The sequence below is a fragment of the Chiloscyllium plagiosum genome, unplaced genomic scaffold (assembly GCF_037043375.1).
Source record: "Chiloscyllium plagiosum isolate Xiang-an unplaced genomic scaffold, Cpla_swu_hap1 HiC_scaffold_2, whole genome shotgun sequence".
NCBI classification, from domain to species: domain Eukaryota; kingdom Metazoa; phylum Chordata; class Chondrichthyes; order Orectolobiformes; family Hemiscylliidae; genus Chiloscyllium; species Chiloscyllium plagiosum.
The window spans coordinates 29,003,858-29,016,836 of NW_028270140.1; the positions used below are offsets into that span (position 1 = coordinate 29,003,858).

At 41.6% G+C, this 12,979-nt stretch overlaps 1 protein-coding gene across 1 annotated transcript in view; it reads right to left on the bottom strand.

Moving 5' to 3' along the window:
- Positions 1-12,979, bottom strand: part of tek (TEK tyrosine kinase, endothelial) — a 126,280-nt gene that overhangs the window by 91,283 nt on the left and 22,018 nt on the right. The window contains exons 2-3 of the mRNA XM_043717289.2: positions 10,216-10,518; positions 8,670-8,780 (exon numbers count right to left, since the gene is read on the bottom strand). Of these exons, the coding sequence (XP_043573224.2) occupies positions 8,670-8,780; positions 10,216-10,518 (414 nt within the window). The remainder of the gene's footprint in view (positions 1-8,669; positions 8,781-10,215; positions 10,519-12,979) is intronic.

A 12,979-nucleotide genomic window follows, 5' to 3' on the forward strand; every position in this document is an offset into this window, starting at 1 on the left:
CTCTGGCATTTTATATAAAGGCTTATATTTATATGTCCTAGGGATGTCGCAAAGTACTTTACAGCAAAAAGAATATTTCTAGACACAGGAATAGGGAACTGGAGATGTGCGTAGAATGCTGCTATCATGCAGACAGAGGACTGATCCACAGAGAGAGGGAGAGATAGATTAGCCATTGTTGTAAGGTATGATATGCAGTCGGCAATTTGTGCACAATAATCTCACACAAACAGCAATGTGATAATGATCAGATAATCTTTTTAATAAATGGTAGTTAAATGATGAATATTGGCTCGGGCAAACTCCTGAAGGACTCCTCCGGTCCGATTTAAATAGTGTCATAGGACTATTCCCATCTAACTGAGCAGGAAAGCAGGGCATTTTTCTCACATCTCACTCAAAAGATGACTTCTTCAATGCTGCTGCAAACTGCCAGTAATGCAATGCAAGTGTTAGCCTTGATGTTTTGCTCATGTCTCTCAATGGGTATTGAACCCACAGCAAGAGTGCTCCCAATTGAACTTCAATTTCAAACTCATTGCAAAATCTAATGCATTAGTTTAGCAATATCTCGTGTACCTGTAGAATTGGAATTGTAAGAACTGTGTCCTTTTTATTCTGTGTGTTGTTAAAAACTATGGACTGCAAAGCGAAATAACTGTTTTTGAAAACAGGGATTTATCAGGATAACTGCATGATTTCACAGTGAGGAATTTGATACCTATTATGAACTCTTTTTAGTGGATTCCTACAATGTGCAGATGACAAGTCCCAAGGAACTTTTTCACAAGTGAAACTAATTGGGTCTCTGCTAACTAAGCAGGTTGTGACTGGAAGCAAGTTACAGAGACAAAGGTACACACAGAGAAAAAGACACAGATGGGTGTTCAGTTGTTTTTCCTAGCAGAAGCTGCCTGTTCTCTGCAGTAAAAAAAAAACAAGTTTAAACTTGAAGTAAATCAGATAGACACATGTTTGAAGTGAATCAGATGCTCTGTGATTCTTACAAATCAATGAAAGCTTTCCGAGAAAGACAGTTGAACACCAAGGGCCTGGCTAACAAGTTTGTTTGGAGTGTTTTCCTTCAGGGAATGCTGGAAACTGGGACTGACTCCTACAGAACAGGTGCAGGTGTGCAAGTGCAGTTTAATTGCAGTAGCCAGTTTTATGTTGGGAACAAACATTCCAGTCTCTTATTTGAGCACATATTCTAATGTGCCACCAAGATTTAGAAGGGATTTGGAAGGATTGTAAACAATGTGCTTGTCCAAAGTCTGATGAGAAAACCTTCTGTCACAATCAGAAAACTGGAATGCACCCAAATCTTAAGAAAAGACGCAGCCAGTAATAACTACGCAGCCGGGGATAGAAAGAATTGGTAGCACAACATAGAGAAATAATGAGTGAGAGGAGATGAAATAGAGACAGACATAAGGAACAGCTAAAAACTTCAGTTATGAGAAAAGACTGGAGTGGTAAGAATTGGTTTCCTTGAAAGGAAAGGCTAAGAGGCAACTGAATGTAAATGACCAAAATCATGATGAGTCTGAACAGAATAGATGAAGAGAAAATGATTCCTGCTTGTAAAAGGATCAAGAACCAAAGGGCACAGTTTTAAAGTGTTTTGTAAAAGATGTAAATGTGAAATGAGCAGATTTTTGTTATACACAGTCAGTAGTTAGGATCTGGAATGTATACCTCCAAGTGGAGTGGAGACAGGTTCAATTGTACCATTGAAAGATTATTCAATTAGAAACAATATGCAAGTTTACAGAGAAAAAGCAGGAGATTGACATTCATGTTATAATGATGAGAGAGCAGAAATGAAGGGCTGAATGGCCTCTTCCTGCACCTATGAGTCTATGATTCTGAAAGAGGGCATAACAGAAAATAAGAGACAAAAAGAGAGATGAAAAAGTGGTGGGCATAACAGAAAGGCATAAGTCAGGCAAGAAAGAGAGTGATGAAAGAAATTCATGTACAGAAAAAAGGGAGAGTAGATGTGTGCCTGCGTGTGAGAGGGAGGGAGAGAGACAGACAGACAAAGAGAAACAGATACAGACTGGGAAAAAGGGAACTTGGATGAACTGGAAATGTAGAATGGGGAGAGAGGGACTGAGGGGTAATATTTTTAAAGAAAATATGTGAAAAGTCACATTAAACCTCTTGCAAATTATATTTATAACTTTGTATCTAGGTACAGTAATATATTTTAAAATGCATGGCTGTTGTTTGTAAGCTTGTATCAAGCTCTTAACCTTTGAAAAGTCCCCACGTAAGATATTTAATCAATCAATTAATTATTTATGTCACAGATTTTGAAACCAGACTTCACTGACATCACAAAGGCCTTTCCATAAAGTAAGTTTTAAATTAGAATTTAATCTCCATAGATTTAAGAAAATATCATGATTATATCTGAAGAAACTGGTCCATATAGTGCTAGATGATAGTCACCTTAACAAGAACTAGAAATGGAAAACTGACACTATTACCATCTTTTCAGAAACTATTGAGTAAGATATGAATAGAATAGTGCATGGTCATACACACAAAAGCATAACAACAACTTATATTTACTAGCACTTTTAACATGGTTAAAATTCACAACTTTATGGTCAAACAACTTTTGATATTGAGCCATATAAAGTTACATTAGGACAGATGAGCAAAGGATCAGGAGAAAGTTAGCACTACAGATTCCGGAGATCAGAGTCGAGAGTGGGGTGCTGGAAAAGCACAGCAGGTCAGGCAGCATCCAAGGAGTAGGAGAATCAACGTTTCAGTCTTAAGCCCTTCCTGCTTTGATTCTCCTGCTTCTCGGATGCTGCCTGACCTGCTGTGCTTTTCCAGCACCACACTCTTGACTCTGAAAAAAGGATTAGTCAGAATGAAATAGATTATGAGGAGTGTCTTAAAGGTGTCATAGAGTCTTAGAAATTTACAGCATGGAAACAGGCCTTTTGGTTGATAATGTCTGAACGAATCATCAGGCACTTATCTACATTAATTTGATTTTTCAGCACTTGCCCCATAACCTTGTACAGTTTGCCACTTCAAGTTATCATCCAAGGACTTCATAAATATTGTGATAGTTTCTGCCTCCACCTTTCAGGCAGTATGTTCCAGATACTCACCCTGCTGTGGGTGAAAAAATTTTCTTTAAACTCCATCTAAATCTTTTCCCCCCTTACCTCAAATCTATGACCCTCCTCCTCCCCACCCCCCGCATATTAATCTCACTTCTAAAAGGCAAAACTTATTTCTGTCTACACCCCTCAGAACTTTGCACACCTCAACCAGGTCCACCTCCAGCCTTCTCTCCTCTAAGGAAAACAACCCTTGTCTATCTAGTCCCTCCTCAAAGCTGAAATGCTCCAGCTCTGGCAACATCCAGATAAATCTCCTTTGCATCCCCTCTATTGCAATCACATCCATCCTATAGTGCAGTTGAGCTCCACACAGTTCTCTGTTTTTGGCTTAACTAATGTCTTATACAACTCCATTATAACCTTCCCACTCTTGTATTCAATGCCTCAACTAATAAAGGCAAGTATCCCACATCCCCAAAAACCACCTTATCCACCTATCCTGTCAAGGATGTGTGACATGCAAACCATGGTCTCTCAGATCCTCTGCATTTGTAGCTTCTACCCTTTATTGTGTATCCCCTTGCCTGGTTAGTCGATGCAAATATATCACTTCACACATTTCAGGATTAATTCCAAGTGTCACTGTTCTGTCCATCTGATCAGCCCATCTATATTGCCTTGTAATGTAAGACCTTCTCGTTCTTTTAGTCTCATTACAAACTACTGATCAAACTCCTTACATTCATGTCTAGATGCTGTATGCCAATGGATACTGGCTTCCAGTCACAAATCAACCTTTGATCACCATCCTCTGCCTCCTGCCACTAAACCAATTTTAGGTCTGATTTGCCAGATTGTCCTGGATCCCACATGTTTTGACCTTTTTGATCTGTCTCCCACTGGAGAACTTGTCAAAAGCCTTGCCAAAAGTAATGAAGACTACATCCACTGTACTACCCTCATTTGGGGCACCTCCTCAAGAAATTCAATCAAACCTGTCAAACATGATCTCCACCTGATAAAGCCATGCTGGCTATTCTCAATTAATCCTCATCTCTCCAAGTGAAGATTAAATTTGTTCCTCTGATTTTATTTTCCCACAGCTTTCTACCACTGGCCTATAGTTCCCTGGTTTATCTCTAAAACCCCACATGAACAGTGGTGTCACTTTAGCTGTCCTCCAGTCCTCTGATACATTTCCAGTGGCTAGAGAGGATTGAAAATTAATGCCTAGGCCTCTGCAATATCTTCCCCTTCCTCCAACAGCATTATCATCTCATCCGAGTCTGGGGACTTATCCACTATTTAATCCTGCTAAAAAAAATTAATACCCCAACCTCTCAATTATAGAATGTTCAGAATTAGTCCTCCTCCCTGACTTGTATATCTATACTGTTCATCTCTATCGTAAATACAGATGCAAAATACTCATTTAAAATTTCAAAGATATTTTACACCTCTTAAATCCCTAATGAACCTTATTTAGAGTTTAGATTACTTACAGTGTGGAAACAGGCCCTTCGGCCCAACAAGTCCACACTGACCCTCCGAAGAGCAACCCACTCCCCTAGATTTACCCCTTCACCTAACACTACAGGCATTTTAGCATCTTTTGGACTGTGGGAGGAAACCGGAGCACCCAGTGGAAACCAACGCAGACACGGGGAGAATGTGCAAACACCACACAGACAGTTGCCCGAGGTGGGAATTGAACCTGGGTCTCTGGCGCTGTGAGGCAGCAGTGCTAACCACTGTGCCACCGTGCCACCCAATTCTTTCTCTTGTTATCCTCCTGCTTCCAATATAAATGCCAAATAAAAATGGGATTTTTCTTTATTTTACTGTCAATGTTTTCTCATGCATCCTCTTTACTTTCCTAACTTTTTAAGCAATTTCCTATACTTTCTATACTCCTCTGTAGCTTCTGGTGTTCTAAATATTCAGCTTTTAAAATTTTATTCACTCATGGAATGTGAGTGTCACTGGCTGGCCAGCATTTATTACCTGTTCTTAGCTGTCCTTGAACTGAATGGGGCTTGCTAAGGCATTTCAGGGGACAGTTGAGAGTCAACTACATTGCTGGGAGTCTGGAGTCACATGCAGGCCAGACCAGGTCAGGTTGGCAGATGTCCTTCCCTGAAGGGCATTAGTGAGCCAGATGAGTATTTCTGACAATCAGCAACAGTTTCACAGTCATCAGTGGATTCCTAATTCCAGAGAACTTTTAATTGAATTCAAATTTCACCATCTACCATAGTGAGATTAAAACCCAGGTCACCAGAACATTAGCTAAATTTCTAGATTAATAATCTAGCAATAATACCACTAAACCATCACAGTCCCTTTAAATCTACCATGAGCTTCCCTTTTTCTCCCCCTTATCCAATCCGGTACATTCCTCGATATCCAGGGTTCTCTGTATTTTTTGGTCCCTCTCTTCACCTTTGCAGGACTACATTGAATTTGCATTTTACAGCTTCCTTTTTGAAAGACTTCCATGACTCTGATGTAAATTTTCATCTTAGCAGCTGCTCTAGATACTGATTTATCATATTAGAATCAGCCTTCCCCCAATTCAAAACCTTTATTTCTGGTCCATCTTTGTCCTTTTGCCTGACTACTTTAAATTTTATAGAGTTATAGTGACTATCACCAAAACACTGTCTCACTGACACATCTACCACTCACCTGGCCTTTTTTTTAAGATTAGGTTGAGCACTGCCTCAGTTCTTGTACATGCTAGCTTAAAAAAACTATCCTGGAGACAGTTTTAGAACTCAACCCCCCTCTAAGCTTTTTCACTTTGTATATCCCAGTTAATATTGGAGAAGTAGAAGTGCCTACTATTATTAACCTATTACTTTTACACTTCTGCAAAATTTGCCTACATATTTGCCCTTTTATCTTTCCCTGACTATTTTATGATCTATACTACACTTACAACAATGTAATTGCTCCATTTTTTTCCATACTTCAGGAGCCTTCAAAGATATCATCTTGCCTTATTGCAGCAATTGACTCCATGATTAATATTACAGTATCCTCTCCTCTTTTACACCGCTCCACATCTCACCCGAAGATTCAATACCTTGGAATATTGAGTCACCAGTCCTGTCCCTCCCTCAAACATGTGCCTGTGCTGGAAATTATTTCATAACCCTATGTGTTAATCAACACCCTCAACTTATCTGCCTTACTTGCATGACCCTTGCATTAAAATGAATGCATCCAAACCTTTACGAGCTCCACTGTGTGTTAACTTGAGTATATACACTTTGCCTGCCAGACTGACCTGTCTTTTGTTCTACATTTATCTGTGCATCATTAACTATTATACGTTCACTCCATCCCATTCCCCTGTCAACTATTTAAACTCCCAACAATGACACTAGCAAATTTTCCCAAAAGCTGGAGGTCTCACTGCACTTTGGATGCAACTGGTTGAATTTGGTCAGGTCCCAACATCCCCAGAAATACCCAGTGATCCAGAAATCTAAAGTCTTCGCACTAGCACCAAATCTACAGCACACATTCTGCTGCTCTATCTGTCTATTCCTATACTCACCAGCACATGGCATCATAAAATACAGGACCAGAATTAGTCCATTTAGCGCATCAAGTATGCTCCACCATTTGATCATAGCTTCTATGTTTCTCAACCCCATTCTCCTGCCTTCTCCCTGTAACCCTGATCATCTTTCTAATCAACCTTATCTATCTCTGTCTTAAATACACTCAATTTCTTGGCTTCCACAGCATCCTGCGGCAATGATTTCCGCAGATTCACCACTCTTTGGGTGAAGAAATTCCTCCTCATCTCATGTCTAAAAGGTTTGTCCCTTCACTTGGAGGCTGTGCTCCTGGGACCTAATCTCTTTTACAACTTGAAACATGTTCTCCTCATCTCCTCATCCTTTCAGTATTCCGTAATTTTCAATCAGATCCCCATTCATCCTTCTAAACTCCATTGAGTACTGACCCAGAGTCCTCAGCCATTCCTCATTTGACAAGCCCTTCATCCCTGGGATCATTCTTGTAAACCTCCTCTGGACCCCCTGCAATGTTAGCATATCCTTCCTTAGATACAGAGCCCAAAACAGCTCACAATATTCCAAATGTGGTCTGACTAGAGTCTTGTAAAGCCTCAGCAGTACATCTCTGCTCTTGTATTTCAACCCTCTCAAAATGAATGCTAACATTGCATTTGCCTTCCTAACTTCCATCTTAAGAGAATCCTGAACTAGAACTCTTTGTGTTTTAGATTTCTGAAGCCTTGCCCCATTAAAAAAAAGTTCATGCCTCTATTCTTCCTACCAAAGTACGTTAACTCACACTTTCTAATATTGTATTCCACGTTCCACTTCTTTGCCCGCTCTCCTTGCTTGTTCACTATGCAGCCTCACTGCCTCCTCCACATTACATGACCTTCCATCTACCTTTGTGTCATCTGTAAATTTAGTTCGTGACAATGCTATCAATTCCTTCATGCAAACCATTAATATATAACATGAATAGTTGTGGTCCCAATACTGACCCACTGACTCCCACTAAAAATAATCCAGAGATTACAACCTCTCAGAACCTGGTCCAGGCATTCCAAAGTTAAGGGTCCAATCAGCTGAAGATGTAGTTGACAATTGTGGAGTTCAAGAGTCCAGATTTGGAGAAGCGCAAAATGCAATGTTTTTTATTTATTTGTTTAAATAATTGTTTAAAAAATTAAGGAGCATTGCCGAACAGAGACCTAGCAGTGCTACTGCATAGTGGCTTGAAAGTGGAGTTGCAGATAGACAGGGTGGTGAAGAAGCACTTGGCATATCTGCCTTCAACTGTAATAACACTGAGTATAGGAATTGGGATGTTATATTGTGGCTGTATAGGACATTTGTGAGGCTGCTTTTGGAATACTGTTCATAATTCTGGTTGTCCTTCTATAGGAAGGATGTTGTTAAACTTGAGAGGATGCAGAAAAGATTTACAAAGACATTGCCAGGACTGGAGGGTTTGAGCTGTAGGGAGAGGCTGAATAGGCTGGGGCTCTTTTCCCCGGAGCGTCGGAGAATGAAGGGTGATCTTATGGAGGTTTATAAAGTCATGAGGGACATGGATAGGGTAAATAGACAAGGTCTTTTCCCTGGGGTGGGGGAGTACAAAACTAGAGGACATAGGTTTAATGTGAGAGGGGAAACATTTAAAATGGACCTGAGGGGTAACGTTTTCATGCAGAGGATGGTGCGTGTATGGAACGAGCTGTCAGAGGAAGTGGTGAAAGTGAGTACAAATACAACATTTAAAAGGCATTTGGATGGGTATATGAATAGTAAGGAAGGGTTTAAGGGGATATGGACCAAATGCTGACAAATGGGCCTCGGTCAGACTGGAAGGTATAGTTGGCATGGAAAACCTGGACTGACAGCTCTGTTTCCATGCTGTATGGTTCTATGACTCAATAAGTGATTGAGAATCATACTGTTTCTTTATATTCCACAATAAGTTGGTTAAGTTCCCACAAATAGTTTATAAAGTTAATTTGGTTAGTTTTTTTTTGATGGATTCCAAAGGCAATAGTTTTATTACCATCTTTATAGATCATAACATCAGCATCTGTCTGAAGCTGTCGCTTGAATCGAATGGTTACATTTTCACCTTTATTTGCAGTAAGGGAGAAAACCTCTGGGAGGAAATGTGCTGCAAAATATAACAAATTTCACTAGGTCAGGTCCTTTTATCCTTGCACAGGGTGACATACAGACAATGATTCATGGCTTAAAACAAATCAATTTCTTTCGGGATCACTCTAAGGAGAGTTGGCTGTCAGCAGTGCTTTCACTGATCAATCCCCTGAAGTCAACACTGAGTCAGATGTGGTATGACAAATTAACAATTTGGGCCCAGCACTGCAGAAGCTCATTCACTGCTGAGGGAAGTTGTTCACTGCATGCATTAGGACAGAGTTGGTTCTTTATCAGCTAGTCTGTTGAAGAACTTGGTTTCTTTTATACTTAACTTGTAATGCTGCATACTATTACCAGTGAATCATAGAACCCATACACAAGAAGAGGATTTTCAGCCCATTATACCTGTGCCAGTGCTTTGAAAGAGCCATCCAAAAGCCACATTCCTTTCCAATAGTCCTGAAAAGCACTTAGTTTAAAGTTTGATTTCAGTTCCCTTTTTAAAGTTGAAGTTGATTCCATCACCCTCTCAAGCAGTGCATTTCAGATCCCAATAACCTGCTGTATAAAGAAGAACCTCATCTTCCTTCTGGATTGTTTGCCAATGACCTTAAATGTGATCATATTAGTTAATGACTTTTTTTTTAAACTAGTGGAAAATGTTTTCCTTGTTCATACTATCAAAATCTTTCATCATTTTGAACACCTTTATAAATCTCCCCTTAGTCCTCCCTGCACTGAGAACAATGCCACAGAAGGGGATTGCTCTGTGCCTGAAAGAGTTGAATAAAAATGACTTGAAATCCCTCATTGATGTTTCTAGCTGTGTTTGTTGAACGGTGCGTATAAGCTGAGATTGTGCTTGGACTAGATGTTACAACACTGCATTTAACTCTGCTGATTTACAGGTCCAAGTGAATTGGAACTTATTGGTTACTGTCAGGGACATATGCCTGAGGGAATGCTGAGAGATCCTTGAGCACTTCACCAGTGTTTTGAGTTTCTTGGCCGGCTTGATTGCTGCCTTTTGATCCCTGAAAACAAAACACCAGTAAAGAGAGATTTCCACTGGCTTCAATTACCCAAAACTGTACAGATACCAAATGAAGACTGTCAGCACCACGCATTCCGTACAGAAGGAAGGAAGGAAAAAAACAAAGGAAGAAAGTAAGGAACAAAGGATAGAAGGACAGACGGAAAAAAGGATGGAAGGAAGGAAGGAAGGAAGAAAGAAAGGAAGAAAGGAATGAAGGAAAGATGGAAGAAAGGAAGGACAGAAGGAAAGAAAAAAGTAAGGAAGGAAGGAAGGATGGAAGGAAGGAAATAACTTGTCTTAAGGTACAGATTAATACCAATAGATTGATTGAAATCCTTTGATTGCACATTTAGCCAAAACCAATCCCAGTATCTGAATCGATGGTTGCCTCCAGAATCTGAGAGTGTTTTACCTTGTTGTGACATCTTAACTGTTGTTATTCGTGTGGCTTCTTTTTTAAGTCTCCCCTCACAAAAGAATATTCCAACGCTATCATTTTTCTCATTGCTCCACACAACCTTTGAAGGGTAGCTTTTAGTCTTGTTCTGTGCTGCAGGATTTCCCCACTGATCAAGAAAGGGATCAATATTCCGAGTTATGGAAACCTCATCTGGATCAGATTTGCCTTCACTTACACACACCAGTGAGGTTTCTGACTTGGAGATTAGAGGTCTTGAGTTTATTAATGTCAAGTCCAGCAATGCCTCGATTAAACCTGGGGTCAAATACAAACATATCGATTAGATGCAATTGAACAGGAAGATAGAAGCAAGGCAGACTTAGGCAGGCTGTCTCAAAGTTAATGAAATACTTACTATTGTGTAGTTAACATTCTCATGTAGAGAATGAGGCAGCTAACCTTTGCACTGCAAACTCTCAGAACAAAGGAACAATGACCAGATAATCTACTTCAATGATATTAGTTTAAGGGAAATACTGACCAGATCGGATGGGAGAAGTTCCTTACCCTTTATAGTGCCGAGGTATTCCTGAGGTTCACATGAGGGGGCAGACAGGGCGCTCTTCTGATTAACAACACTTCCAGCAATGTGGCATTCCACCAGTTCTGCTCTGGGAGAGTCATTGTTAGATTGTGAGCCCAAGCCACTGGATTCAAAATTGAACTCACAATCTGCTTACTCAAGAGGTGAAAGTACTAATCACTGCCACAGCTGACCCACTAAACTGTACAGACATTTCTTGGTGATGTTCTAATTATGCAAGTTTTGATGATAGACAATTTACTCAACATTAAATTAGTGATAGTTTGAGTACTATTTTATGCACATAAATTTTTAAAATGAGTATTCAAAGTAAGGCTTTCATAACGTAATGTCATTTGTCACATTCATGTAAAATATCCATCTCCGAGCCCACTTTTCCAATCAAGACTCCCACCCACCCACCGAGGACCCCTTCTCTCACCTCCAATGTGCCCCATCCACCTGGACACCCCGTGCTGGCCTGTTATCCACCCATGACCTCTTCATTTCAAACTAGTGCTGTGACAGAGACCGCCTCAACCTGTCCACCCCTCTCACCACTCCAACCTCCCCACCTTGTAATGCACAGCCTCTACTCCCTTTGTTCCAACCCCAACATTACCATTAAACCAGCAGACAAGGGGACTGACCTCTACACTGCTGAATTCAGGCACCAACTCATAGACACCTCCTCCTACTGTTCCATTGACCAGGACCTCATCTCCCATCACCAAACCATCATCTCCCAGACCATCCACAACCTCATCACCTCTGGGGATCTCCTACACACAGCCTTCAATCTCATCATCCGAGAACCCCGCACTTCCTAATTCTACATCCTACCGAAGATTGACAAACCTGACTTCCCCAGTCGACCCATTGTCTCAGCCTTCCCCTGTCCAACTGAATTTATCTCTGCATACCTTGACACCGTCTTGTCCCCCTTAGTCCAGGAATTCCCCATCTATACTTGAGACACCACCCACACCCTTCACCTCTTCCAAGACTTTCAATTCCCCGGCCCCCTACCCCTTACCTTCAACATGTATATCCAGTCCCTGCACACATCTATCCGCCACGACAAAGGCCTCCAAGTCCTCCATCTCTTCCTCTCGTGCCATCCCAACCAGTACCCTTCCACCGACACCCTCATCCGCCTGGCTGAACTGGTCTTCACCCTTAACAACCTCTCCTTCCAATCCTCCCACTTCCTCCAAAGCAAAGGGGTAGCCATGGGCACCTGCATGGGCCCCAGCTATGCCTTCCTCTTTGTCGGTTCTGTGGAGTAGTCTATCTTTCACAGCTGCACCAACACCATCCCCCACCTTTTCCACTGCTACATCGATGACAGTATCAGCGTCACCTTGTGCTCCCATGAGGAGGTTGAACAGTTCATCAACTTCGCTAACACCTTTCACCCCAACCTCAAATTCACCTGAACAATCTTGGACACCTCCCTCCCCTTCCTGGACCTCTCCATCGCCATCTCTGGTGAATGACTAACCACTGACATCTATTACAAACCCACAGACTCCAACAGCTACCTGGATTACACCTCCTCCCATCCTGCCTCCTGTAGAAATGCCATTCTTTATTCCCAATTCTGCCATGTCTGTTCCCAAGATGACCAATTCCACCATAGAACAGCCCAGATGGCCTCCTTCTTCAAAGACCGCAATTTCCCCTCCCACGTGGTCACGATGCCCTCCAGAGCATCACTTCCACTTTCTGCAACTCCACCCTTGGACCCCACCCCTCCCAATGCAACAAGGACAGAACCCCCCCCTGATCCTTACCTTCCACCTCACCAACTTCCGGATATTGTATCATCCTCTGTCACTTCTGCCACCTACAAACAGACCCCACCATAAGGGACATATTTCCCTCTCCACACTTATCTGTGTTTCGGAGAGGCCATTCTCTCTGCGACTCCTTAGTCAGATCCATGTGCCCCCCACCAGCCCTCACCCTGCCACCGCAGGAAGTGCAAAACCTGCACCAACACCTCCCCTCTCACCTCTGTCCAAGGCCCCAAAGGATCCTTCCACATCTGACAGAAATTTACCTGTACATGTAAATGTCATCTACTGTATCTGTTGCACCCGATATGGTCTCTTCTACATCGGGGAGACAAGACACCAACTTGCAGATCGTTTCAGAGAATATCTCTGGGACACCCGCACCAACCAATTG